Source organism: Dermacentor variabilis, chromosome 3, assembly GCF_050947875.1.
Source record: "Dermacentor variabilis isolate Ectoservices chromosome 3, ASM5094787v1, whole genome shotgun sequence".
In the NCBI taxonomy this organism is placed as follows: domain Eukaryota; kingdom Metazoa; phylum Arthropoda; class Arachnida; order Ixodida; family Ixodidae; genus Dermacentor; species Dermacentor variabilis.
Genome location: NC_134570.1, coordinates 20,231,820 through 20,257,512, shown reverse-complemented (window position 1 = coordinate 20,257,512; position 25,693 = coordinate 20,231,820). Strand labels below are relative to the sequence as shown.

Sequence of the window (25,693 nt, the reverse complement as noted above, 5' to 3'; positions counted from 1 at the left end):
GAAGGTAAATTCCTGTATAACATCTGAACATATAATATCAACACGTAGTTGTTTCTAAAGCACACGGACCTTTTAAGAAAATAGCACATTATATTCAACAGATTCTTTAATTTACTTGATTTTCTTTGATTTAGCCCTTTGGTATGTGGGTGTGTGCCCATTCTTGGCCAATGCTCCAGAATGGGTATGTGCCACTATGACACAAGAGGTACAGAATGCTTAAATGTAGCTGGGCATCTGTATTACTTCCCTGCACATACACCTGTCATAGATGTTCTTCCTTCAACATAAATCGCCTTCGTCCAGGTGACATGAATGTAGTGACGTCTCAGAGAGTACATGTGCCTGATTTGTTGCTTGCGTTTCGACATAGCTAGTGAGCAGTGTAGTGAATAAAAATAAAAATTGCATGAGAATAATGCTGTGATATTTGTGGTGGATAAATGTAAACATTGCATCATATTGCAAGTTGTGTAGGATGAAAGTATACACAATTGTATGCACCATCAGTATTTGTATAGCATCTTATTAAGAGCTTCACTAAAGCTTTGGTTTACATAGATTCCAACATGTCCATTGGATCTGCATAATATTTTTTCGAGACATCTAGCTTCAATCATTTTATCCTCCTCCTCCTCCTCCTCCTCCTCCTACTCCTCCTCCTCCTCCTCGCCCAACCAGCGATAGTGTCACTTGTCAGGACCTGTATGGTGCCTGGTTCTTTAAAATACCAATGAGCAAAAAGAGGCAATAGTGACAGGTAATTAGTTGTAAGCAGTTGAGACCACGATAATGTTATGGCATGTGTGGAACGACTAGTACTCCTCATGTTTAAGATACCATCTTATTGCTAATTTCTATTCAGGTGCAGCTGGAAGAGATGTCGGACTTCATGTTATGGCTAAAACATTGATTCATGAAGTAACAAATGTTGTGAACTAATGCAAAGGGAGTCATAAATTGGAAAGGTGCTGTCCACGCAGAAAGGGCCAAGGAACTCTGAGGAGGTCAAAATTAGCCCAACGTCCTCCATTATAGCTTTTCTCTACATTCATCACGACCCCTTGATGTAAATGCAATCAGACAGCCTATTTCTCTTTTTGGCAGTATGAACCACTGAAATAAATATGATGAGAAGGTTGCAGGTTTGGTACCTGGCCATGGTCACCATAGTCAGTAGGACAGAACGCAAGAATGCTCCTGTACCAAGTTTTCGATGAGCTTTAACCCTTTCTGGTCATGTGTGGGTACCCTCCCGACACACGAAAATATCCATTCCAGAGGTGCCCAACATGCACGCATGCTCGCATTCGCCAGTTATTTGTCTTGGTAGCACCCACTTTAGGGAACTTTTCTAATAAGTGCACTTGACAATGTCTCCAGATGAGGGCAACATTTTTCCTTTCTTTTTTTTCCTTTCTTCATGCTTTAAGGGATTTTCGCACGATTTGCGGCGTGAAGCGCCGACAGGAAAGCGACATTTCATGTGCGTGTGTTTTATGAACAGTGTTCGCATAAGTTTAGTGAATCCGAAGACTATTTTAGTGCAGTTTATGAATATATTTCGACTTCAGATGGTGAACAAATGTCCTCAGATGTCCTCAGAACAATTTAGAAGGAAGCAACAATGAGGACCTTACAGGCTTGCAGTGCAAATCGTGGTCTTCACCCAGGAGGGTGTTTCGAGCAATACACTACTTAAGTATCGTTGAGAGCCTCAGAAGTAAACTAATTTTCTGAAATAAATCACTTTAAATCCATTTGTATACCTGAGCATTTTTCCTGCAAGGTGCCTAAAAGCGTGAAATGGCTCCTGATTAGAACGATTACAAATTGGGTAAATGTATGTTGCCGAAGGGTTAACGAACTCAAAGTTGTCAAGATTAATCAGGAGCATTCCACTATGGCATCTATCATAGCCCCTGAGCCCATTTGTTGCTAGAGTACTGAGTAAACGAGAAGAAAAGGGGTTAACCGAGGGGCCCGATTTTTATTAGTCATACCATAAGAAGCCAACAAACACTGACACCAAGGACAACATAGGGGAAATTACTTGTGCTTAATAAATGAAATAAAGAAAAGATAAATTAATGGAAATTAAAGTGGATGAAAAAACAACTTGCCGCAGGTGGGAACCGAACCCACAACCTTTGCATTTCGCGTGCGACGCTCTACCAATTGAGCTACCATGGCACCGTTTCCCCATCTACTTTCTTGGGTATTTACGTGTCCTAGTAGAACCCTGGGAGTGTTAGCCAGTGCCACCACTCTCAGACTGGTGGCGAACGTGGAACGTCCTTTTTTTGCCGCAGGCGTCACGAGAATGTGATCTGTTCTCGTGACGCTTGTGGCAAAAAAGGACGTTCCGTGTCCACCGCCAAGGTCTGAGAGCGGTGGCACTGGCTAACACTCCCAGGGTTCTACTAGGACACGTAAATACCCAAGAAATTGGATGGGGAAACGGCGCCATGGTAGCTCAATTGGTAGAGCATCGCACGCGAAATGCAAAGGTTGTGGGTTCGGTTCCCACCTACGGCAAGTTGTTTTTTCATCCACTTTAATTTCCATTAATTTATCGTTTCTTTATTTCATTTATTAAGCACAAGTAATTTCCCCTATGTTGTCCTTGGTGTCAGTGTTTGTTGGCTTCTTATGGTAAGAGTACTGAGTGTAGCACGCAACAGAGCAGTGGATGGGGAACAAACAACGTGGACGAGCTCTATAGTGTTAATTCTCCATTCATTGTTCTGTTGTGCACTGTAAGTCATGATGCACCAAATAGCTCAAACTTGTGCATTGCTTTAGGAAGTTAAACACCATCAGTAAATTGGTAACATTTTGCTGCTGTGTATAAGCCTACCCTTCTTGTTTCTTGCATCTATCATTGATATTGCAATCAGGCTCAGCACGCTCTTCTAGCTTTTCTAGAAGTAACTAAATTAGGCTGAAATTTGTAGCATATTTCTGTTTTCAAATGATAGGGCCTCAGACACTACTGATTCTATTTTAACGTCCTTTAGTAGCATGACCTGCTGTGACCAGCCCTACTGTGCATGACCTTTACTGTGTGTGTTCTGCTTTATTCTTTGAAATTTGTCATCTTGCTCTTTCTTTCCTCTTTCCTCACTTTCTTCCTATCTTCCATTTCTATATTGACACGTGTACTTATCTTTATCGAGCGACCACATTTCGCCACTTAACAACCGTAATCGCACAGCGAGGGACGCGCCTGCATGTATCCGACGTTTCTGGAAAGTTATCGATGCTTCTACCCTGCTGTCTGTTGTCGCCGAACCTTGTGTTATCTGATTTCATCACCTAACGCGAATGGTGTAGAACTTTGTGGAAGGCACGTGGGTCCGAACGATTAGTCTGGACCATTCGACGACTGCTCTATAAATGCCGACGCGCTTGACCCGCTGATCAGATTTACGGCGATCACCGACTGTGTTCGCCGCTCACGTTGTGCTTTAAGTGTAGTCTGTTTTGTGGGCACAGGTTCGCCCAATAAAAGCTAGTTTTTGCCTTTCACAGTATTGCTACTGTGTTCTTTGACGTCACGACCACGTGACATCTGGTGGAGGTGCTTTGCGTTCATGTACCGGAAGGCCCCACAAAGCCGTGACCCAAGCCCTCACTCGGAAGACACCAACATCGCCAAGAACCAGCGAGGTAGCCGCAGGCTGCAAGTACTGCCCCCGGAGCACGGACTTTTGCCTGAGACGACTAGGAAGACGGCCACCAAGTCCACCCCAATGGCAGCCCCAGCGTCACCCGTCATGCTGCAGCAGCCCAGGGAGCCTCCGACGTTCCGCGGTTCAACTTTCGAGGACCCGGAAAGCTGGCTTGAGACGTACAAGAGAGTCGCTACGTTTAAAAACTGGAACAGCGACGACAAACTGCGATATGTCTTCTTCGCATTGGAAGACGTGGCCAGGACGTGGTTTGAGAACCGAGAAGCCACCTTAATGACCTGGGAACTTTTCCGAAGTGGCTTCCTGCAGCCATTCGCAAGCGTCGTACGCCGAGAACGAGCCCAAGCGCTATTAGAAACCCGGGTGCAGCTACCTAATGAGACGACCGCGATCTACACGGAAGAAATGAGCCGTCTCTTCCGCCGCGCCAACCCTGAAATGCCCGAGGAGAAGAAAGTCCGCCTGCTGATGCGTGGTGTGAAGGAGGAACTTTTTGCCGGAATGGTACGAAGCCCACCAAAGACCGTCGACGAGTTTTTTCGCGAGGCCACCAGCGTCGAGAAGACACTCGAGATGCAAAACCGGCAATTCGACCGCCACATGAACTCGACAAACTACACCGGAGTTCAATCACTGGCCACCGACGACCTGCGCGAGACTATCCGAGCGGTCGTGCGGGAGGAGCTACAAAAGCTGTTCCCATCATCACAGCCTCAAGTGTCTTCGATTGCTGTCGCCGTGTGTGAGGAGCTCCAACAACAACTTGGAGTAGCCCCTGAATCGCCGCAGCCTCAGCCTCAAGCGATGACTGCCGCTGTCGCCCGCCGTCAGGGTCCCCCTCCACGACCGCGCCAGGGCCCCGTAATGCCGCAATTCCGTGGACCACCGCCGCTGCCGCCAGCACGCCCACCCGTCGCCCAGCGCAGCTACCCGAGGAAGACAGACATTTGGCGCGCTCCTGACCACCGCCCGCTCTGCTGCCACTGCGGAGAAGCGGGTCACGTCTACCGACGATGCCCATACGGAGAGATGGGACTGCGAGGTTTCGCCGTGAATGCTCCGCGCCCGCAGCAAGGTGAACGCCCCCGCGATATCGCCGACTACCTCGCCACTACTCAGTGGAGCTCTCGACGACCGTCGCGTTCGCCATCACCAGGCCGCTACCTGTCGCCGCAGCGCCGACCATACACTGGCCCAGCCCGGGGCCGGTCAGCGAGCCCATATCCGAAAAACTAAAAGCAGCAACCGATGGAGGTGCGGTTGCTGTTCGTTGAACTGACGAAGATCCTCCGCCGCCGCCGAAGAGACCATCTCGACGACATAATAACGACACGCCGCCATCCCGACGAAAGACGACTTGATGACGCGACGTTCCAGCTTCAGTTCAACACGACGCAGCCTTGATCCGACGCCAAGACCTAAATGCAATGCCAAACAAAGAACCACCGACCTCGACGTGCTTCTCGACGACCACACAGTCACCGCCTTAGTAGACACAGGAGCCGATTACTCCGTCATGAGTGGACCCATCGCTGCCCAGTTGAGGAAAGTTAAGACTGCATGGGAAGGCCCTCAAATTCGGACCGCTGGAGGACACCTGATTACGCCGACTGGGATCTGCACGGCAAGAATTACCGTTCATGACCAGACTTACCCTGCCACCTTCGTTGTCCTCCAACAGTGTTCATGAGATGTCATTCTCGGCATGGACTTCCTGAACCAACACGGCGCAATCATCAACCTGAAGTCGAATTCAATAACGCTGTCGGAAGATAAAGCGATACCGCCGAAGAGCCCTCGTAGTCACCACGCTTTGAGTGTGCTCGAAGATCAAGTGAGCATCCCCGCCGTGCTCCAGCATTATTATTTCCGTCGGCACTGAAACACCCGCTGACGTAGAAGGTGTCATCGAGGGCGACCAACATCTACTGCTCGACCGTGAAATTTGCGTCGCAAGAGGGATCGCTCAACTCCACGGAGGGCAAGTGGAAGTTATGCTAACCAACTTCAGCCAAGAGTTCAAGCACATCAACAAGGGCACGACAATCGCATACATCGAGGAAATTGTGGAAACCAGCAATGCCTTTGCCCTCTTGGATTCAGCCGCATCTACCCCGATGAGCATTGTCCCCGAACCAGACTTCGACGTGAATCCAAGTCTTCCTATGAGTAAGCAGCAACAGATCAGAAGTCTTCTCCAACGATACTAAGACTGCTTTTCGATGTCATCGAGGATTCGACAAACACCAGTTGCAAAGCATCGCATAATAACCGAAGAAAGCGCTCGACCACTCCGTCAGAGCCCTTACCGAGTTTTGACGCGAGAATGTGAAGCTATTAGGCAACAAGTCGACGAAATGCTGCGTGACGACATCATCCAGCCGTCGAAAAGCCCGTGGGCCTCTCCTGTAGTCCTGGTAAAGAAAAAGGACGAAACCCTGCGCTTCTGCGTCGATTATCGTAGACTGAACAAGATCATGACGAAGGATGTGTACCCCCTTCCACTGATAGACGACGCATTGGATCGGCTCTTCAACGCTAAATACTTCTCGTCGATGGACCTCAAGTCTGGCTACTGGCAAATAGAAGTCGACGAGAGAGATCGCGAAAAGACTGCCTTCATCACGCCAAACGGCCTCTACGAGTTGAAGGTCATGCCATTTGGACTGTGCTCGGCGCCTGCAACGTTTCAGCGCGTCATGGACATGGTGTTAGCTGGACTGAAGTGGCAGACGTGCCTTGTTTACCTGGATGACGTCGTTGTCTTCGCCGGAAATTTCGACGATCACCTTAGGCGGCTTGCGACAGTGTTAGAAGCCATCAAGTCATCAGGGCTCACTCTGAAGCCGGAAAAGTGCCGCTTCGCTTACGATGAGCTTTTGTTCCTAGGCCACGTGATCAGCAAATCAGGAGTACGCCCCGACCCACAGAAGACAGCTGCCATCGCAAAGTTCCCGCAGCCAACCGACAAGAAGGCAGTGCGCAGACTCCTTGGCATGTGTGCCTACTATAGACGCTTTGTCAAGGACTTTTCACGCATCGCGGAGCCGCTAACACATCTAACCAAATGTGATGTCGCGTTCAAGTGGGAAACGCCGCAGGCCAAGGCATTTCAAGAACTCAAACGACGCATGCAGTCGCCGCCGGTACTTGCACACTTCGACGAGGACGCCGATACCGAAATCCACACTGACGCCAGTAGCCTAGGCCTCGGTGCCGTCCTAGTCCAGAGGAAAGAAGGACTTGAAAGGGTGATATCGTATGCTAGCCGGTCGCTGTCAAAAGCGGAAAGCAACTATTCTACGACTGAAAAGGAATCCCTCGCCATCATTTGGGCTACAGCTAAATTCCGCCCTTACCTCTATGGCCATTCAAAGTCGTCAGTGACCATCACGCATTGTGTTGGCTAGCTAACTTAAAGGACCCTTCAGGACGGCTGGCGCGGTGGAGCCTCAGACTACAAGAATATGACGTCACAGTAATATACAAGTCCGGAAGAAAACACTCCGACGCCGACTGCTTATCGCGCGCCCCCATCGATCCCCCGCCGCAAGACGACGAGGACGACGACACCTTCCTTGGGATAATAAGCGCGGAAGACTTCACTAAACAGCAACGAGCAGACCTGGAGCTAAAAGGCCTCGTCGAGTATTTGGAAGGGAACACGGACGTTGTCCCTAGGGCATTTAAGCGCGGGTTGTCTTCGTTCACGCTACAAAACAACCTGCTCGTGAAGAAGAACTTCTCACCAGTCCACGCCAGCTACCTTCTTGTTGTACCGTCAGCGCTGTGTCCAGAAATACTGCACGCCCTACACGACGATCCAACCGCTGGGCACCTCGGATTCTCCCGGACGCTGTCGAGAATACAGGAAAGGTATTACAGGCCGCGTCTGACCGCCGACGTCGCCCGTTACGTCAAGACATGCCGAGACTGTCGACAATGCAAGACACCACCGACAAGGCCAGCAGGATTACTACAGCCGATCGAACCTCCTCGCCGACCATTCCAGCAGATTGGGATGGATTGGGATGGATTGGATGGCCGTTTCCGATATCAGCATCCGGGAATAAGTGGATCATCGTGGCGACGGACTATCTCACCCGCTTTGCTGAAACTAAAGCTCTACCAAAAGGCAGCGCAGCCGAAGTGGCAAAATTTTTCGTCGAGAACATCCTGCTGTGACATGGTGCCCCAGAAGTCCTCCTCACCAACAGAGGAACGACTTTTACAGCAGAGCTCACCCAAGCCATTCTGCAGTACAGCCAGACAAGCCACAGGAGGACAACGGCCTACCATCCGCAGACGAATGGTCTCACGGAGCGCCTGAACAAGACCCTCGCCGACATGCTAGCAATGTACGTCGACGTCGAACACAAGACGTGGGACGCGGTCCTGCCGTACGTAACCTTTGCGTACAACACGGCGGTGCAAGAAACAACACAGATCACGCCGTTTAAGCTGGTTTACGGCAGGAACCCGACGACGACGCTTGACACCATGCTGCCGCACGTAACTGACGAAGAGAATGTTGAAGTCGCTAGCTATCTCCAGCGCGCCGAAGAAGCCCGACAGCTCGCCCGCCTGCGAATCAAGAGCCAGCAGAGGACCGACAGCCGACACTACAACCTCCGACGACGCTTCGTCGAGTACCAGCCTGGCGACCGTGTTTGGGTCTGGACCCCGATACGTCGACGAGGACTCAGTGAGAAACTACTCCGACACTATTTCGGACCCTACAAGGTCATCCGACGTATTGGCGCTCTGGACTATGAGGTCGTGCCAGATGGCATTTCGCATTCACAGCGGCTCCGCGCATGATCTGAAGTGGTCCACGTGGTGCGCCTTAAACCCTTTTACGGACACTGATGAACTTCGTCATTTTTGTTCTTTTCTTTGCTACGAGTGCTTTTGTTTATTACCTTCATTTGTTTGCAGCATCGGGTCGATGTTTTTTAAGAGGGGGGTATTGACACGTGTACTTATCTTTATCGAGCGACCACGTTTCGCCGCTTAACAACTGTAATCGCACAGCGAGGGACACGCCTGCATGTATCCGACGTTTCTGGAAAGTTATTGATGCTTCTACCCGGCTGTCTGTTGTCGCCGAACCTTGTGTTATCTGATTTCATCGCCTAACGCGAATGGTGTAGAACTTTGTGGAAGGCACGCGGGTCCAAACGATTAGTCTGGAACATTCGACGTCTGCTCTATAAAAGCCGACGCGCTTGACCCGCTGATCAGATTTACGACGATCGCCGACTGTGTTCGCCGCTCTCGTTGTGCTTTAAGTGTAGCCTGTTTTGTGGGCACAGGTTCGCCCAATAAAAGCTAGTTTTTGCCTTTCACAGTATTGCTACTGTGTTCTTTGACATCATGACCACGTGACAATATTTCTGTCTCCTCCTTTCTGAAAAATAGGCAGGTGTTGTGCCCCTCCGGTAGCAGTTGCTAACCTTCTTCTTGCTTTCCCTTTCCTGTCAAGTGTACATATGTTTTCAAATCAAATAATAATTATAATTATAATAATTCTTGCAGTTGCAACGGAGCAAATCATTGACCGTTCTGTACCAGGCCACAGTGACATGTGCTGTGGTTGCCCTACTGATACGAGTGATATTGGCATTTACCATGTACAAGGTGGTGCGCAACTTTGGCCGCGGGCTTCGAGAAAAACGTATGTATGCGTGCGTGATTTTAAATATTTTCCTTCTCATCAACCAGACGTTTAAGCACAAAGGGGGCTGCTGTGTATGTTGGAACTGCAAGAACAGCTACGAGAGAGAGAGAGATCAGACATTGTGCTTGGTCGTTTACCTGTAGTCATGATTTTAGAGTGCAGCGATTATTCATAATTGAATATTTTAATACCCTGATTTACTTGTCGCCTTGTCACTACCTAATGTACTAGAAGTGGTGAGTTGTGACCTGTGTTTAAAAGCATTGCTTGCTTGACAACATTTATAGGCATGGTGGCACCGAAGTAGAAATCACTCCAACAGGAGTGACCCTGTTGCCAAAATACCTATCTGGCCATAAGCTTCAAAGCTTCAGAGTGGTAAAAGGAAGTTTTACTACAATGAGGCCCCTTCTTTCACACTGTCCCCTGCCTGTCTAACAATGTTCTTACTCCATTTAGTCAGCTTAGTTGTTATGCCACATTATTCACCTTTTCTTTCCCTGACAATGATAGATGCTAGGATGCTGAACCACGACCCCTCCAATAAAAAGTTTGATTAGAGCTGGTTAAGACTGCAACTTGGCACAGCCTCTCATATTGCTTAATAGTTCAAACAGATGTTCAGAGATGGTGCAGTAATATAAATTTTCTGGCACAATACTGTGCCATACTCTGTGGTTGGTGATTGAGCATGAGCTGAACTTTTCTCATTGTCATTATCCTGACAGCAAGCACATTCCCATTACTACTTAAAAGAATAGTTGTAAGATCGGTGTCTGTCATCTCTCCATTACAGTGCTATAGGAGTGCTTGTGGAATGTAATCAGCATGAGCCCTTACATATTTTGTTTCGCTACATCAGCTTATTGCAGACACCAAACACAGTATCGCAAGTAGCTAGGAATAACTAGCTGCAGCAGTATGTGCAAATTGTTATATCACTTTCACGTCACACTTTCCAGTTCTTTTTTTACTAACATGCTGTTACACTTTTCAAATGCTCTCTCTAATTGAGTTTTATACTTGTAGTGAACGGCTTCTGACTAACTAAGGGGGCTCGATTTCCCTAAATTGGGGAAAGCAGTGTGCGCAGGAGAGTCATTGGAGTCGCTGCGCCCCTCCACTTACTACCGCTACTCTGCTCCTGACGTGGGCGTAGCTCATTCACCCTGCAGGTGAGGCTTTTGCAAGCTATGGCAAAGGCTCTCTGCACGGCTGGTCTGCCCTATACGGTGGTGGGCATGGCACGTTGCATGTTGCATGGCGACACTCCGCGACAGCTAACCAAGCAATGGGAAACACTTCGTACTTAAAACCATCAGCTTGTGGAAAGATGGCACAGAGGAAGACAGAAGAACACGTCACCAAATCAGCTTTATTTCGAGTGCAGCTCTTAGGCGTCCGTTCTTGTGGCGTGCAGCGGCATAACCGAGCGAACAAGCACAGTGAAAGATGAAAGAGCGAACACGGAGCGGGATATGAAAGATGCGAACAGCGGATACCAATGAGAGTGGCCCCTTCAGTGACATGCGTGCGGGAAACTGGTGTCATGCGGACTTGCCCAATTGCTCGATGCATACTCATAACTGGTCTCAGCCAGACTGCTTGTTCCGTACTATCGTCTGCTCGCATCAGTTTTGGTTTGCTTGGTTTGGTCTCGTTTGCACTTGTTTCGATTGTCATGGTTTGCAATTGTTTTGTAATCTAATTGTATATGTAGCACGAATTGTGTAGTGTTTTCTGGAAGCCATGCGACACCAGCGATTTCACTGGAACCTTCGACAAGTCATGTATAAAAGCTAATGCGGTTGACTTGCAGATCAGATTTTTGACGATCACAGACTCTACTACAAGTCTCTCTAAATTCTTTGCCTCAATATATTGCGAAATACATGTAGAGGTGCACTCAAATTTCGCATTAGGGAGTATCGTAATCGTAGGTGAGTTTTTATGGATGCGCAGAGTGCTTGCATGAAAGCCCTTCATGTGAAGCGCAGACTAGCCTCAGGTGTGAAACGAACCTAGCAAAAGCTGGTGCATGTGCTGAACTTCTGAAAAACAATGCATGTGATTTAGTTGACGCAACACATTTCGTCCTTATTTTCTGGCATCTCTGGCATATTTTCAGCGTAGTGCCCATGCACCACGCTTGGCTCTCTCGATGGGTAAAGATGATTATACCTCACTGGAAACCGTGAGCACAAAAAGAAAGCAATATTTTTCTGCAGTGCCATCCTGATGAGTTCACATGCCATTCGTTTCACATGCCATTGGTCCAAACTACAATGACGGAGGTGCAAGCTCTCAATAAAGACATTGCATGTGATGTACGACACTGCCCTTCTTATGTCCTGACCTTCTTTATGAGAAAAGACGGGGAATGCGGGAGATGGCAATTCAAGACGATGAGCAAAACGTGAACAAGGTGAATGCAGGAGCCAACGTTTCGACAAGTGGACTTGTCTTCTTCAAGGCGACATATGCTTTCCTCGCCACAGTATTTATAGGTGGGGTTCTTCTAAAGGGGAGGGGGTGTGAGGCGGGAGCACGTGGAAACGAGGGAAAGTGTGTTAGCGTGTCGAATTAGTAAAGGAACGCTGTGTACAAGGTCAAAGCCAGGACCCCCCCCTCCCCTCACCCCAGTCTGTCAACCCACGCGCGTTAGCCGGCGTGTCAAGGGCGTCTGACACGCCAGCTGACAAAAAAAAAAAAAGAAGAAGAAGAAAAAGAAGGGAAGAAAAAGGAAAAGGGGGGGGATACGCCAAGAAATCAAACTAAGTGTTGTTGCCTATAGCTTGAGGTTTAGCATAGCGAATAGATTCTAAAGCTCCCTTTGAAACGTTTATGCCTATTGGTTGCAATGTCTTGAACTTATGGATAAGGTATGATTCTCTGTATTTTCTTCCTCGTTCAGAACGAAAATTTGACTGTAAGATGTAGAGTTTAAGTTCATCAAAGTTATGACCTGGTTGGTTGAAATGCTCGGCGACGGCGTTGGGAAGTTTTTTAGGTGTGTCCGCGCGATGTCCGTTTAATCTGACGTTCATTGATTGTCCTGTTTCACCGATATATTGTTTCTTACAGAAGGAACATTCAAGCATATAAATCACATCCGAACTTGTGCAAGTGAAGCTAGATTTGACTTCATGTGTATAATTATTTGCGGTGCTTTTAATTTTAATGTCACTTTGAAGGTGCCTGCAGGTTTTGCACCTAGGGCGACAGCATGCTTTTATTGCGGGGGAATGCTGCTGGCTGACTTCTGCGTGCACTAACATGTCTTTAAAGTTCTTGTTTCGGCGATAGGTAAAACCCTGGGTATATCCGGGAACGCTTTTCGCAGACGCTCGTTACTTGATAATATTGGGTGGTATTTTCTTAGGATGTTGTTTATGTTTGGGAGTGCATTAGAATATCTTGTTATAAAGGCCGGCGGTTGTTTGGGAGTGCATTAGAATATAACAAAATATTCTAATGCACTCCCAAACATAAACAACATCCTAAGAAAATACCACCCAATATTATCAAGTAACGAGCGTCTGCGAAAAGCGTTCCCGGATATACCCAGGGTTTTACCTATCGCCGAAACAAGAACTTTAAAGACATGTTAGTGCACGCAGAAGTCAGCCAGCAGCATTCCCCCGCAATAAAAGCATGCTGTCGCCCTAGGTGCAAAACCTGCAGGCACCTTCAAAGTGACATTAAAATTAAAAGCACCGCAAATAATTATACACATGAAGTCAAATCTAGCTTCACTTGCACAAGTTCGGATGTGATTTATATGCTTGAATGTTCCTTCTGTAAGAAACAATATATCGGTGAAACAGGACAATCAATGAACGTCAGATTAAACGGACATCGCGCGGACACACCTAAAAAACTTCCCAACGCCGTCGCCGAGCATTTCAACCAACCAGGTCATAACTTTGATGAACTTAAACTCTACATCTTACAGTCAAATTTTCGTTCTGAACGAGGAAGAAAATACAGAGAATCATACCTTATCCATAAGTTCAAGACATTGCAACCAATAGGCATAAACGTTTTAAAGGGAGCTTTAGAATCTATTCGCTATGCTAAACCTCAAGCTATAGGAAACAACACTTAGTTTGATTTCTTGGCGTATCCCCCCCCCTTTTTTTTTCTTTTTCTTCTTTGTCAGCTGGCGTGTCAGACGCCCTTGACACGCCAGCTAGCGCGTGGGTTGACAGACTGGGGTGAGGGGAGGGGGGGTCCTGGCTTTGACCTTGTACACAGCGTTCCTTTACTAATTCGACACGCTAACACACTTTCCCTTGTCTCCACGCGCCCCCGCCTCACACCCCCTCCCCTTTAGAAGAACCCCACCTATATATACTGTGGCGAGGAAAGCATATGACGCCTTGAAGAAGACAAGTCCACTTGTCGAAACGTTGGCTCCTGCATTCACCTTGTTCACGTTTTGCTCATCGTCCTGACCTTCTTTATGTTACTTTTGTGCAAGTTGGTCATTTTCAAGTGTGAAACTTTACTGAAACAAACCTCAAGTGGTCTGTCAGCTGAAAACTTGCAGTGGTGATTTAATTAGCAGCTGTGGCTTTGCCCTATTCAGCAAGAGGCCAGAAGGTTCAATCCTCAGTTGTAGCAACCTCACTGCAATGGGGCCTGACTTGACAGTAAAAACAGCTTAAATGAGAATTACGTGCATTGAGGGACCTTATATGGTCAAAATGAATCTAGAGTCATTCGTTACAGTGTTCCCCATAGCCCAATTGCATGCTTCAAATGTGTAGATAAACTTGTAGACTTTGGTCTAAGTTGGGGAGAACAAAGGAACTTGAGAAGCAGCTGAGGACCATGCAGTGAATAATGGCATGGAAAATTCAAGACAGGATAGCTTTTTATTTGTAACCGCCAAAGAATCCATTGAATACAATGGCTAAGTTGTGCTGCTCAGCAAGAAGTCATAGGTTCAATTCTCAGCCGCAGTGGCTGCATGCTGATGGGGGTGGAATGAAAAAGCACTTGTGCATCAAGATTTTGGTGCATGGGAAAAGGTTGCACGTGGTCATCGTTTAAGCTGAGGCCGACCACTAATGGTACCTTTCGTGCTCCTCAAATATCCTTGGTGCCACCTTTCGTGCTCCTAAAATAGCCTTGGTGCAATTAGGTTCCATCACTCTTTCAACCACAGAAGAATGCATGTGGTCACTACATGAAACACTCCAATTAATTTTTCCTGATGAGATGGGCTTAGTTACTGCTGCATACCTTACCATGCATATTTGTTCTTAAGGAAAGAAACAAGGAAAAGAATGCTGTTATTGGGACTATGGCACAATGACTTCATAGTACAATTATATTTCCACCAGAAATAAAATTTTCATTAAAACCAAACTATACATACCTTGTGGAATCTGGCAGCATGTTTAATAAATACATCCGTACATTAGAACTGCAGTTCTCTTGTAGGTTGAAACTGCCTACACTCAAAGCATCTTTTATTCATGCTTTGTCCTTTTGCCACTGTGAAAACGTGCATCACTGAAACATTTCAAAATGCTCAAGTGTTTGGTCTTATGTGAGGTTCATTACTAAATAAGTGAGAATTTTCATATAGGCTGAAGCTCTGTGCAGCATTTCTGAACAAGATTTCTATTACTGATAAGTCTTTCTGCTCCCTAAGTAGTGTTTCGTTCTATCTAATAGCTGATGATTTGCAGATTATGGTTCAGAAAAGCTAGGAGATCTGCATGGAACACATTGTACATAAACCCATTGGAATGCTAGTAGCAGATGCGAAAGTTATTGGCTTTTATGTTATAATTGATGCACATGTCACTTTCCAAGAGCATCAAATTAAGTTGTTCACTATTTTAAATGTTGTTGTTGTTATTATTATTTGTTTTGAACACATATACACAATTAACAGGAAAGGGAAAGCAAGGAGCAGGCTGGCAACTGCCACCGGAAGGGGCGCAACACTTGCCTACTCTTTAGAAGGGAAGTGACAGCAACACAGAAATAGAAGATAGGAAGAAGGGGAGGCAAGAGGAAAGGAAGAGCAACAGGACAAATCTAAAGACTAAAGTTGTGGGGTCTCTCCTCCCGTGCTCTTGGGACAAAGGAACGACAACACAGTAGTGCAAACAATCACAAGGGCATTTATTGCACCTTTCATAGATCAGTGCCTGCTAGCCGAGTTGCTATCCACAAAACATGCCGATGGGCGCGCGACAAATCTAGCAGTCTGACTCACCGCGACCGGAAGCGAGCGAATATGTTCGCCCCATGCTGGATCCCAACGCCTGGTCCTTCGCGTGTATGGTCACACGAATCGTGGCGCGTTCGAAGGCGGCCACGCGAGGCGGTCTCGCAGAAGCATCGGTCGCCGCGCGCGCGGAATGTCCACGCCACGAGCCGACCCGCCGGGGAAGAGGGTCGCTCCACGCGCGGCACGGCACGTCCGTGCTGTCCTGCTTGCTGTCTCGAACCCCAAAGAGAGACCGAGCGCCTTGTCTCCCGGCGCCCGAGTAACCCCGCAGCGGCGCGACGCTCGCGCCATCTCTCGCACCGCGCTTGTACCACTCTGACCGCCGCGGGCGCCAGGCCACCGGCGGGCGAAGCCGCCCTGCAGGAGACGAGCCATGCGGGAAAACTAGATCTCAGGGGAGGCGTGAGAGTCACGCATCCCCACAAAGTAAAACACAGTGCAGATCACATACAGTAGAGCCGGTCACTGAAGGTCACGAAACTACAGAATGTTGAATAGAATAGTTTCGACGCTACAAACATGAACCTAAGTTAGTTAACTCTAGAAAAGTATGTAGAACGCGATGAGCCTGATAATGTTTAGATGCACAACCACTGGGGCATAAAAATTCGCTGAGTGTCGTACACCGCAGGCCAAGGAGATGATAGTTTCTCACTAGCGACATGCGGCTGCGCACTGAAAGCGGGACACTCAAATATAAGGTGCCGAAGTGTCTCGCAGCAGTCCTGTTGAAGGCAGATCTTGAGAATGTTTGTTTCCAAGTCTTAACTTTTGCCAGTGACATATTTGCATTGTGTACTTCGAGTGACAAGATATGACTTGCTTTCATCCAACGAAATGACATAATGCTAAAGTGATTGCCTAAGCCCAGACTACAGCAAGTTGGAACAGCATTTGTGGCTAATTCAGTTGCTTGAGAAATGCTGTGAATGACAAAATCATGGCAAAAATTGGGGTTCACTTGGGTGACGCTAAAGAGGGCATATACGATGTAGTGTAGTGCAAGCGGTAACTTTTTGTTTGTGGGCTTTTCTAGGAGAGAGGGAAGCCATATAGGGATAGTTGAATGTTAACATGTGTTGTTTCATGTCCTGACAGGCACAAAAATAGTGCGATATACTTTTTATAGTCGTGCTAAAGGCCTTAGACATGGCGAAACTGGCACAGGACAGGAGAGTGACACACACACACAACAGTAGCGGAGTGTGTGCATGTATTTGTGTCGTTCTTCTGTCCTGTATTGATTGCTGTATGCCTAAAATCTTTAGTATGATGTACCAACAAGTCCTACGTGGAAACATAATTGGTTTTTTACAAAAGATTATGCGATGCATCCGCATTCTTGAACTACAGACTGTACCATCATATTTGTCTAAAGAAAGTCAACTATATAGTTTGGTCTTATGTGGTAGAAAGGTGCTAACATAGGTGAGAATCAAATAAAGCTTTGGCTTCAACAATCCCATCATTTTATTTTTCCTGTTCTTGTGCTTTCCAGCCAAGGCTACTGTGAATACCTCACTTGTACTAGTTTTGTTTGTTTGCCTGCTGTGTTAGCCATGGCTAGCCAATTGTGTGGTTAGTCAAGTGCCTGGGTAGCCCATACCATGCACAATCAAAGAATATTTTTTATAGTTTTTCACACATGTGGCTCCTCAACATGAAATGCACTGTTTGCCACTTTCATAAAGGAATAAGCAGTGGCAGCTAAATGAAACACATAGGAGCCTTAGCCTACAAGCACACATAGACATTAAATGGCAATGACAAAGACAGTAAGTTGAGTTGCCCTAGTGAAAAACAGTGGAGCACAGACATTCCATCAGCATCACAGGAAATGCAATGCACTTGCCAATTATTGCAGCAAGGGTGGCATTGATCCAAGACAAGGCCATTTCTGTGTTCATTTGGGACAATTAGAGAAGTTGGGCTAGTTGGTGTGTATTCCAAACTTCAGACATACTTAACTAGCAGCACTAAAAGGCTGTGCAATGAGATCGAAAAAAATTTGAGAAGTTGTTTAGAACATTTAGAGATTTTGCTTTGCAAGATTATGCTAATGAGAACAGCCTATTGAACATTTCTCCACTAAGCTTCACTCATAGTACCCTTGAACCAGATTTCATTGCACAGCGCTGCAATCCCAACATTGCAGTAAACAAAATAATGCCTCCAGCGGAGAACAGTGCAATGATAGCACTTAGCAAATCACACCTACTCCTCTGCTACCACAACAAAAAATTCTGTAGAGCATAAATTCTCTTGCTAGATTTTCATGCGGCTTAGAATTTGCAGGCGCAGCCTCTGCCCTAAAGTCTGCACACTGCTGTACACCTTTTAAATTACAAACATAGTTTCCATCAGAATTTAACTTTTTTGTCACTGCGATGCTGCATGAAATTTTGGCTGCAGCTGCACGCAGAATAGATCGCAGCTCCCATCATTTGGGTAAGTGCAATCACATTCACCAAGATGGGCATCTTACCTATAGTAGGATGCACATATTCTGATGCTAATGAAAACTTCACATTTGCAGTAATGACTTATTTATTTTAGTTATTTACAAAATACTGCAGGCCCATGCTAGGGCCCATGCAGGAGGGGTATCAAAAAGGTTTACACAAGCACTGGTAAAAACATCAAACAGAAATCATCACAGATCATGAAGAGAGGGAAAAAAATAATGTATACATAAACATGACACATCAATAAGCACCTTATGGCCGTGAAAACAATTATAAACCTTGCAACTTTAGGAAAAACAGTCCTTGGGTTCACGACAAGAAAGAAAGCAAAAAAAGCGAGAAGAAAACAAAAGATCAGCGCTCCACATTATGACATTAATGCGTCGAATGAGTCACTGTTCTGAAGCATACATAACGGCAAAAGTAAAACTCTTGCTTGGGCTAGTTGGTTCATGCTTGAATTAGTAAAGGCAAGGCGCAGAAGACCAGGATTCGAGATGAAACACGAACGACACGACCGGCGCCACTCGGACTTGAGTATTTTGCATACGTGCCTGAAGTGCCCAGAAGATGGTTCCAAGATGCCGAAGATAGACTGCACTTCCAAAGGCACCAGTTTTTTTCTCAAGCAATATGACACCACTCAAGACTGGCAAGCTGAGATGGCGATCAGCTTGACGCACAAAATGGCAGGATCGGTGCGAAAGCTTTGTTGAAAGAAAGGGCCCAATGTAGAAGAAATATGCTCAAGTAAAACTCTTGCTTGGGCTAGTTGGTTCATGCTTGAATTAGTAAAGGCAAGGCGCAGAAGACCAGGACTCGACTTGCCTTTACTTGCCTTTAAGTCTAGTACACTCTGAACATGCACGTGATGCCCACGACAAGCAAAAGGATCGTTCCATCAACACCAGGAAGGTTGAAATCGCCACCAATAATTATTTTTCGTTCTTAATTTTGTTCTAATTATCATCGTTCTCCTGTGCGAAATTCGACATGTGTTCATGTAGATCATGTAAAAACCGCGGGGTTGCATCAGGAGAACGATACACTGCAAATAGTAATAAATAAAAGCCCCAGCATGACAACTTTAATGAAATACTTTCGTGATTGTCGATTTGTCTTAGAAGAGTTGCTGGAATGTTATGTTTAACCAAGGCGGCGATGCCACCTCCTCTTGTATTCATATCCCGCCTAAAAATTTGGTATGAAGGTGGAAAGATGCTGTTGTCATGAATATCATCACATAGCCAAGTTTCCGTGATCACGACGACATGAGGGCTGTATCCCAGAATGATGGCTTCAAGCTGATCACTTTTATTTACAACACTGTGCGCATTTATATTTAACAGACGCAGCTCTTCAGTACATGAAGTTTCCTGTCAATTTTCGCTGGAGGTTCTTTGACGGCTAACCAATCCTACCCTAGAATTGGCGTCATCGTCCCATGCGTATAAATCATTATCTATGTGCAGTTTATCATGCAAAAGAGTCACTTTCTTGCCCTGCTGCTTTTTTATTGTGGTGCTTTGCCATAACAGCTTGCGTTTCCTTAGTGTGTCCGCTGAATAATTATTCTGAATGGAAATTTTTGTTCCCTTGAGCTTTCGCACGTCTTTTAGGACTTCCTGTTTTTCGTTGTAATTTTGAAAGAATACAATCACTGGTCTTTTCTTTCCCATCTTTCCAATGTGATGTATTCTTGCGATAGAGCAACATGTTACATTGAGTCTCTTATAAAAAAAGATCTTCAATCACATTTACGCGAAGAGCTGTCTCATTTTCACCCCTGTCATCTTGTATGCCAAAGATAACCAGATTCGAGTGTCTGCTCCTGTCTTCAAGGTGTACTACTCTAGCTTGAAGCAACTTTACTGTCTGTTCTAGGCTGTCAACTTGCGAAACGCGCCTTTCCAAATTGCTGAAACGCTCATTAAGGTCAGAAATCATTTTTCCTATGTCACTCTGCTGATTCCTAAGGGTGGCTATCTCTGTGACTAGCTTGTTCTGCACTTCTAATGGCTGGGTGAATAAAGCTTCTGTGTTAGGACCCGGGTTCACTTCAATGTCCCCACACAATAAAAATTTACATGCACAAAGAACTTCGCATGCAATCTCAATGCACTGGCATGGGCACGGCAGGACCAGGAGGCCACGGTAGTCACTTTTGATTGTGCTATAGTAAACACTAACCTGCACAAAGCAGAAGAACGGCTTGTGAGGCCACATTGCGAGGCTCGGTCCGCCGCACCCACACTCATATCTTGTGCATATCCTGCACTGATGCTCAGAAAGGCAATTGAAATACCTCTCATTCTCTTGCTGAAAAAATGCTTAAAGGAAATAGAAAATACGGTTGGTAGACAGGAGCTCGGAAATAAGAAATAAGTGATGTTTACCAAGAGCAGAGGCTTGGTATGTCAGAAAGCAATGCGAAAGCACATAATAAGTGACAACACTGTCTTTAAGTTTTCAGAGTAGCTCCCGGCAACAAGAGAACTTCTGGCAACATCTAGCCGAGGCTAATTCATAAATGTGTATTGAGAAAAATACTCCACTTCATTATAAAATGAACTAAATTTAACACCTCTCTTAGACTTCTCTACAAAGGAGCCCAAACTGCGAGAAATACAGCGAAATTCATGACATCACAGTTTTGCATCAATGAAGCACCAGTTTTTTGGGGAAAAAAAGCTTAAGAATAGAAATTTGTTGTTCACTTTTTCCACTAGTAAACCATTATTTTTTTTCACCAATTAACAAATGCAGATGAAGCTTCTAAAGAGTAATCTGCTAGTCTAGCCTAAATAATTGCATTCATTTAGTTTCTCTTTGATTTCAATGTTTTAATGCAAGAAGTCAAGCAATAATTTGTTTTCAATCTCGTAAGCACAAATTAGAATGTTAATTGGCTAGTGCTGGTATTTTAGAAAAGTAACTACGTGTTGTCATTTACATAGGCTAATGTGCTCTTTATTTCCCATGGGTGGCCATGGAAATTGCAGTGGAAGCCATTGGGACCAATCAGCCACATCCCCATGAAGAGGCTGGAGACGAAGAAGGAGTGTGATCTGGTCTTGAAGCATGGTTGCACACTGTGCCGTGTGCAGTGGGATGTCCCAGCTGTGCACGTCAAGAGTGTTCTGGTATGGAAGATCAAGAGTGCCATAGCTCTCAGCACAATGAGTGTTTGCAATCAATCAGCAAGCATGGAAGTGCCCTTTATATCATCCTGTTTATAGTCCAGATGCTTCTACGCATTTTTGGTGATATAACTGCCATCTTGCGAAGTGCAATTCTCACTGTGAATGAACTGCAGCCTACGACCAAACAGTTTCTGTCACATTGTGATCGTCAGATTGAGTTAGTTTGGTGTGGCATACTTTAGTTCTATTATTTTGAACATGAAACAGATAAAACTAATTGTGTGTGCCAGGTTGTCTATGCCAGGAACTGAGAACTACAAAAAACAAAACTGGAACATCATTCCATCTGTTACATTCTATGCATGTGGCTTCTGCTGCATGTTAAGCGAGCAAGTTCCTAGTGTCATGTTCCTTTGCTATAGCAGAAATTGTTTTTGACATCCTGGCTGGTATTTCATGTCATAGTATTCTCATTTGTTCACTGTTTTACGTATTCTATTGTCCAGTGTTTATATAGTGATCTCGGTTTGTGTTGCACAGAGATTGTTGTCAATGCATCAAAGCCTAAAGCTGTGCTAGTCTGTGTGCCACTAAAAATGAATACTTTAGGTCACTGAAATGTACCTTGCGTGCCTTGTAGGCCAAAGGGTGCCTCTTGAATGCTTTTGACATTGTGGGCTGATTTATCGACAATATTTTTCTCTTAGTAGATTGTCGCCAGTTCTGTTGGCAGATTGTAGCACAGCAGCACTCTACAGTACTAATCTGACTGCATCTGCTCAGTGTTTGTATTGTTGTGCTTTCTGCCAAGTGTGAGTTTCTATCAAATACCTGAATTATTGCAGGACAGCCAGAGGTGTCTCTGATAATATGTTGTGCAGCATGTAGTGGCGCATTTCAAGCTATGAAATCTAATGTCCCCTATTGCTGCAGTGCTCATACTTTATCGGAATGATTTCCATTTTCAGCAGTGCACTTTTCCCTATCAATTACGAAACTCCAGAGCTTCCATGCCTGAAAAAGAGAAAGAAAAAAAATCTCTCTTAGGAAAAGGAAAGCTTAGATCCTTTCCAGACAGTTTTCATCACTGAAACATTACTTTTTCAAAAGGCTCATCACTATGAAGAAAATGTGTATATTGTTGGTTTCAAATAAGGGTATTGATGGTTGTACAATTCAGTTGTCTTATCTGTGTGACAGTCATCCTGGACCATACCACTGGTGTCAGTCACAAATTTTTGCCGGACATAAACTTTCCGGACTGGACATCAACTTTCAAGTACCTTTGAGAGGGTTCCTAGTTGTTGAGAAAATGCTAAATAAAGCATCGACCAATATAGAACCAAAATTTATGGACATTTGACATTCCCAGTTGTGGGGAAAAAAAATTCACAACCTAAATATACTATCTGTTGCACACATTGATGTAGAGTTTTAACAGTTGACTTCTTTTCATTCACCTGAGATGGTTGGTGCTCTTTAAAGCTGTTGACCTTCTAGACATGATCATGCTCACAGAGCCCTTGATTAGTTTTGAGGGTGACACATTTAGACTCTTGATTATAGTTTAAACATTCTGGTCTAATTTTGTGCTAATTTGTGGGCCATCTGCTGGAAATCATGTCCCGTCTGATGAGTGTGTGGTGTGCAGTGGACGCCTCGTTCTTGTGTTGTTCTCCAGTGTGTCCATTTAATGTTTTTTTTTTTTCTTTTATGCTCTCTCCTCTTTCTCACTCATTTACTTCCTTCCTTCTTAAACGCTCTACTATTCCTAATTCACAACTTTTTTTTTATGTGCTTTTTCCCTTCTAGAGCCAGAAGGCATTGTGCCACTCCGGGAGGCAGTTGATTTAACGTTCTCCTCCCTGATCATTTTTATGTATACATTCAAACCTAATATTAATTCACCTTCTGGTGGAAGTTGCTGAATGGTAAATTCTGAAATCGACATTGTGGCAGGAGCTTGTAAACAATGTCTTCCTATATGCATTAATGAACTACCCCTTGCAAGTGCATTTGCACACCCATAATAAGCAGAAGCTCTACAGAGTGTTGCCTCTGCTATTGCAGAATTTACAGAAATGCGCCATTTCATGTCACCCAAACTGATAATAAACAGGTTGTAAATAATATAGATAATGTTCATGTGCTTCCATGCATAAAATGCAGTTTTATGCCATTCAAGAGCGCAAGTAGTGTGAAGTTATCGGTAGATATGTGGCATCTCTTGAGACCATACAATGCATACATCATCGACAATATTCATTGTTTTTCTTAAACATCTATAATAACTGTCTGCTTCCACCTCACCAGGCACGGTTTTACTGCTTCTTACTTACTTTATGCTGAACTGTAATAGCATAGCTTAACCTCTTATTAGGCAGATTTACTTTTCCAAAGAAAAACATATGAAGTACACTTAAAAGTACTTACTTACGAGGTTAGAACATCCAAAATTACTTGCACACTATTTTATACGCCGGGGTGAAATTTGTCGCCTTGTTACAAAATGAAACTGGCATCTAGTGTGAAAGAATGCTTTCATAAATGCATATTTTCTCACTGTATGCCATTCAACTTGAAAGCGAACCAGCTCGTATCTTCTCGCATGTTCTAAACATGATGGTGTTGCAAAGGTGACTTCAATTTGTAAACCAAATGGATGCAGTTGCATGGCTTTCTTGGAGTGTTCATCCTCAATGGAAACTATTGTGCGCAGAGCACGAGTGCAATATGGTAGCATTGCACATGATTTCAGCATCCAGCTTTCTATCACTTAATCTTCCCATTCCACTTTATAACCTCAGGACCCATGAGTCACAAAATTTCGACAACTGGCCCTAAGTGGTTAAGCAGAATAGGTAATGTGCCACATGGGAACTGTTGGGAGGCACCTATCCCAGGCAGGTTTATTTTTGGCCCAACAGAAGAGAAATGTTAAAAGCACATTTATTGCAAATTTCTTAACATTGGCTCTTTACAATGTTCTCATCTTGATTATGCTTTCCACATATACCATGAAGCTTGCTTTTGTAACTGGGGGTGTGTTGGAGCGTGAAACAGCTGTAAAACAATTTGGCAGCTTATTGTGCAGGCATTTGCACCGACACAGCTTGATTTGAGGTGCTCGGATATCACCTTAAAGGGACACTCAAGAGAAATAGTAAATCTGTTTAAACTGATCAGTTGTTCCTTCAAAACTCTGTTTTCGCTAATTTTATGGTGAGAAGTTGATTTCAGGAAGAGAAAGAAAGCTTTCTCTTTTTGAATTTTGCCTCAGTGTCCCAGTGCTAGTACATCGGCGTGAAATCACGGATATAGTATTTTCTCACATTAGGGCCGTTTTGGCTGTGTAAAGGTTCATGAAACTTGCCAAGTTCAATCTCTAGCTCCTTTAGAATACAATTCAATTTATCTTTACCAAGAAAAAATTTACTATCGCCCAAGAAAAAACTGAGAATCCATGACCTTACGGCGGCGAGCTGGTGTGGGAACTTCAAGGCTGCAGTGATGCCACCGATCTGTCATTTTTGTCTCTTTGGCTTACCAAGACTCCCTTCACTGTAAGAGTGATGGTATTGGTGTTGTACAATGGCAGTCGCGACTAATGCAGCTCAAATTATTTTTTTGCTTTAGTATCCCTTTAAATGGACACCGAAGAATCTATGCTAGCTAATCTAAGCTAAGCTAACCTGGATTGGTAAATAGCACTTGTGCAACGCTAGAAGCATCTGTCTTACCATTAGCAGTCTTGGTAAACCAGAGAAGATGCAAGGACGAAAGACAATCCTGAAGTTCAGACCCACACTAGCTCCTCACAACATCATGAGGTTTAGAAATCATGTGCTTGGAACTAATTAATGATGGTTTTTTTATCAATAAACAAAGACTGCATGTCATTGTAAAGGTGCCAAAGGCTCAAACTAGTGAATTTTGATAACATTTTCTTAACGAAAATGGCCCAAGCGTGAAGATACATTGAAACCCACGTCTTACCGATCTATCGGTCCTGCGGTTAGCGTGTAATGTTCACTTTGCCTTTCATCTTCACACATAACTTCGCTTTTGCCACCATATAAATTGAAATTATTTTGAAAAGTGGTCTGTTTTCTGTGTAACATAACATGCGAGACCTGTGTGCCCGCACCACAGTGCTAGTTCCTGTCGCAGTATAGCTCACAGGTGACAAGTCAGTACTTGCACATATTGTTGGTAACGCAGTGTGTGGAATATACATACTTGAAGAATCATTGAAAATGAGCCTGAAAGTCATTGAAGGAGAGACTGCTAATCCTTTTATGTCACGGAAATGGCACCACTGTGCTTTGTGTGCATCTATTCACGAAGAGCTTGATTTGTGCAAATTTCTCATGTGTATCGTCCGACACAATGCATTTTCACACTTGTAAAATACATACTTTATTAAATAAAACATATGTGACTTGGTTTACAAAGTT

The 25,693-nt window shown here is 44.9% G+C and overlaps 1 protein-coding gene across 4 annotated transcripts in view; it reads left to right on the top strand.

Annotated features, from left to right (window-relative positions):
* Nucleotides 1–25,693, top strand: part of LOC142575244 (uncharacterized) — a 37,322-nt gene extending 11,629 nt beyond the window's left edge. For 2 of the 4 annotated variants that reach the window (XM_075684427.1, XM_075684430.1), the window contains exons 7-9: nucleotides 9,234–9,372; nucleotides 10,460–10,550; nucleotides 21,096–21,276. In XM_075684427.1, coding sequence (XP_075540542.1) covers nucleotides 9,234–9,372; nucleotides 10,460–10,550; nucleotides 21,096–21,132 — 267 coding nt within the window. In that variant the 3' untranslated portion in view covers nucleotides 21,133–21,276. Of the gene's footprint in view, nucleotides 1–9,233; nucleotides 9,373–10,459; nucleotides 10,551–21,095 lie in introns of all 4 variants that reach the window. The other 2 variants (XM_075684429.1, XM_075684428.1) reach the window with 2 other exon arrangements.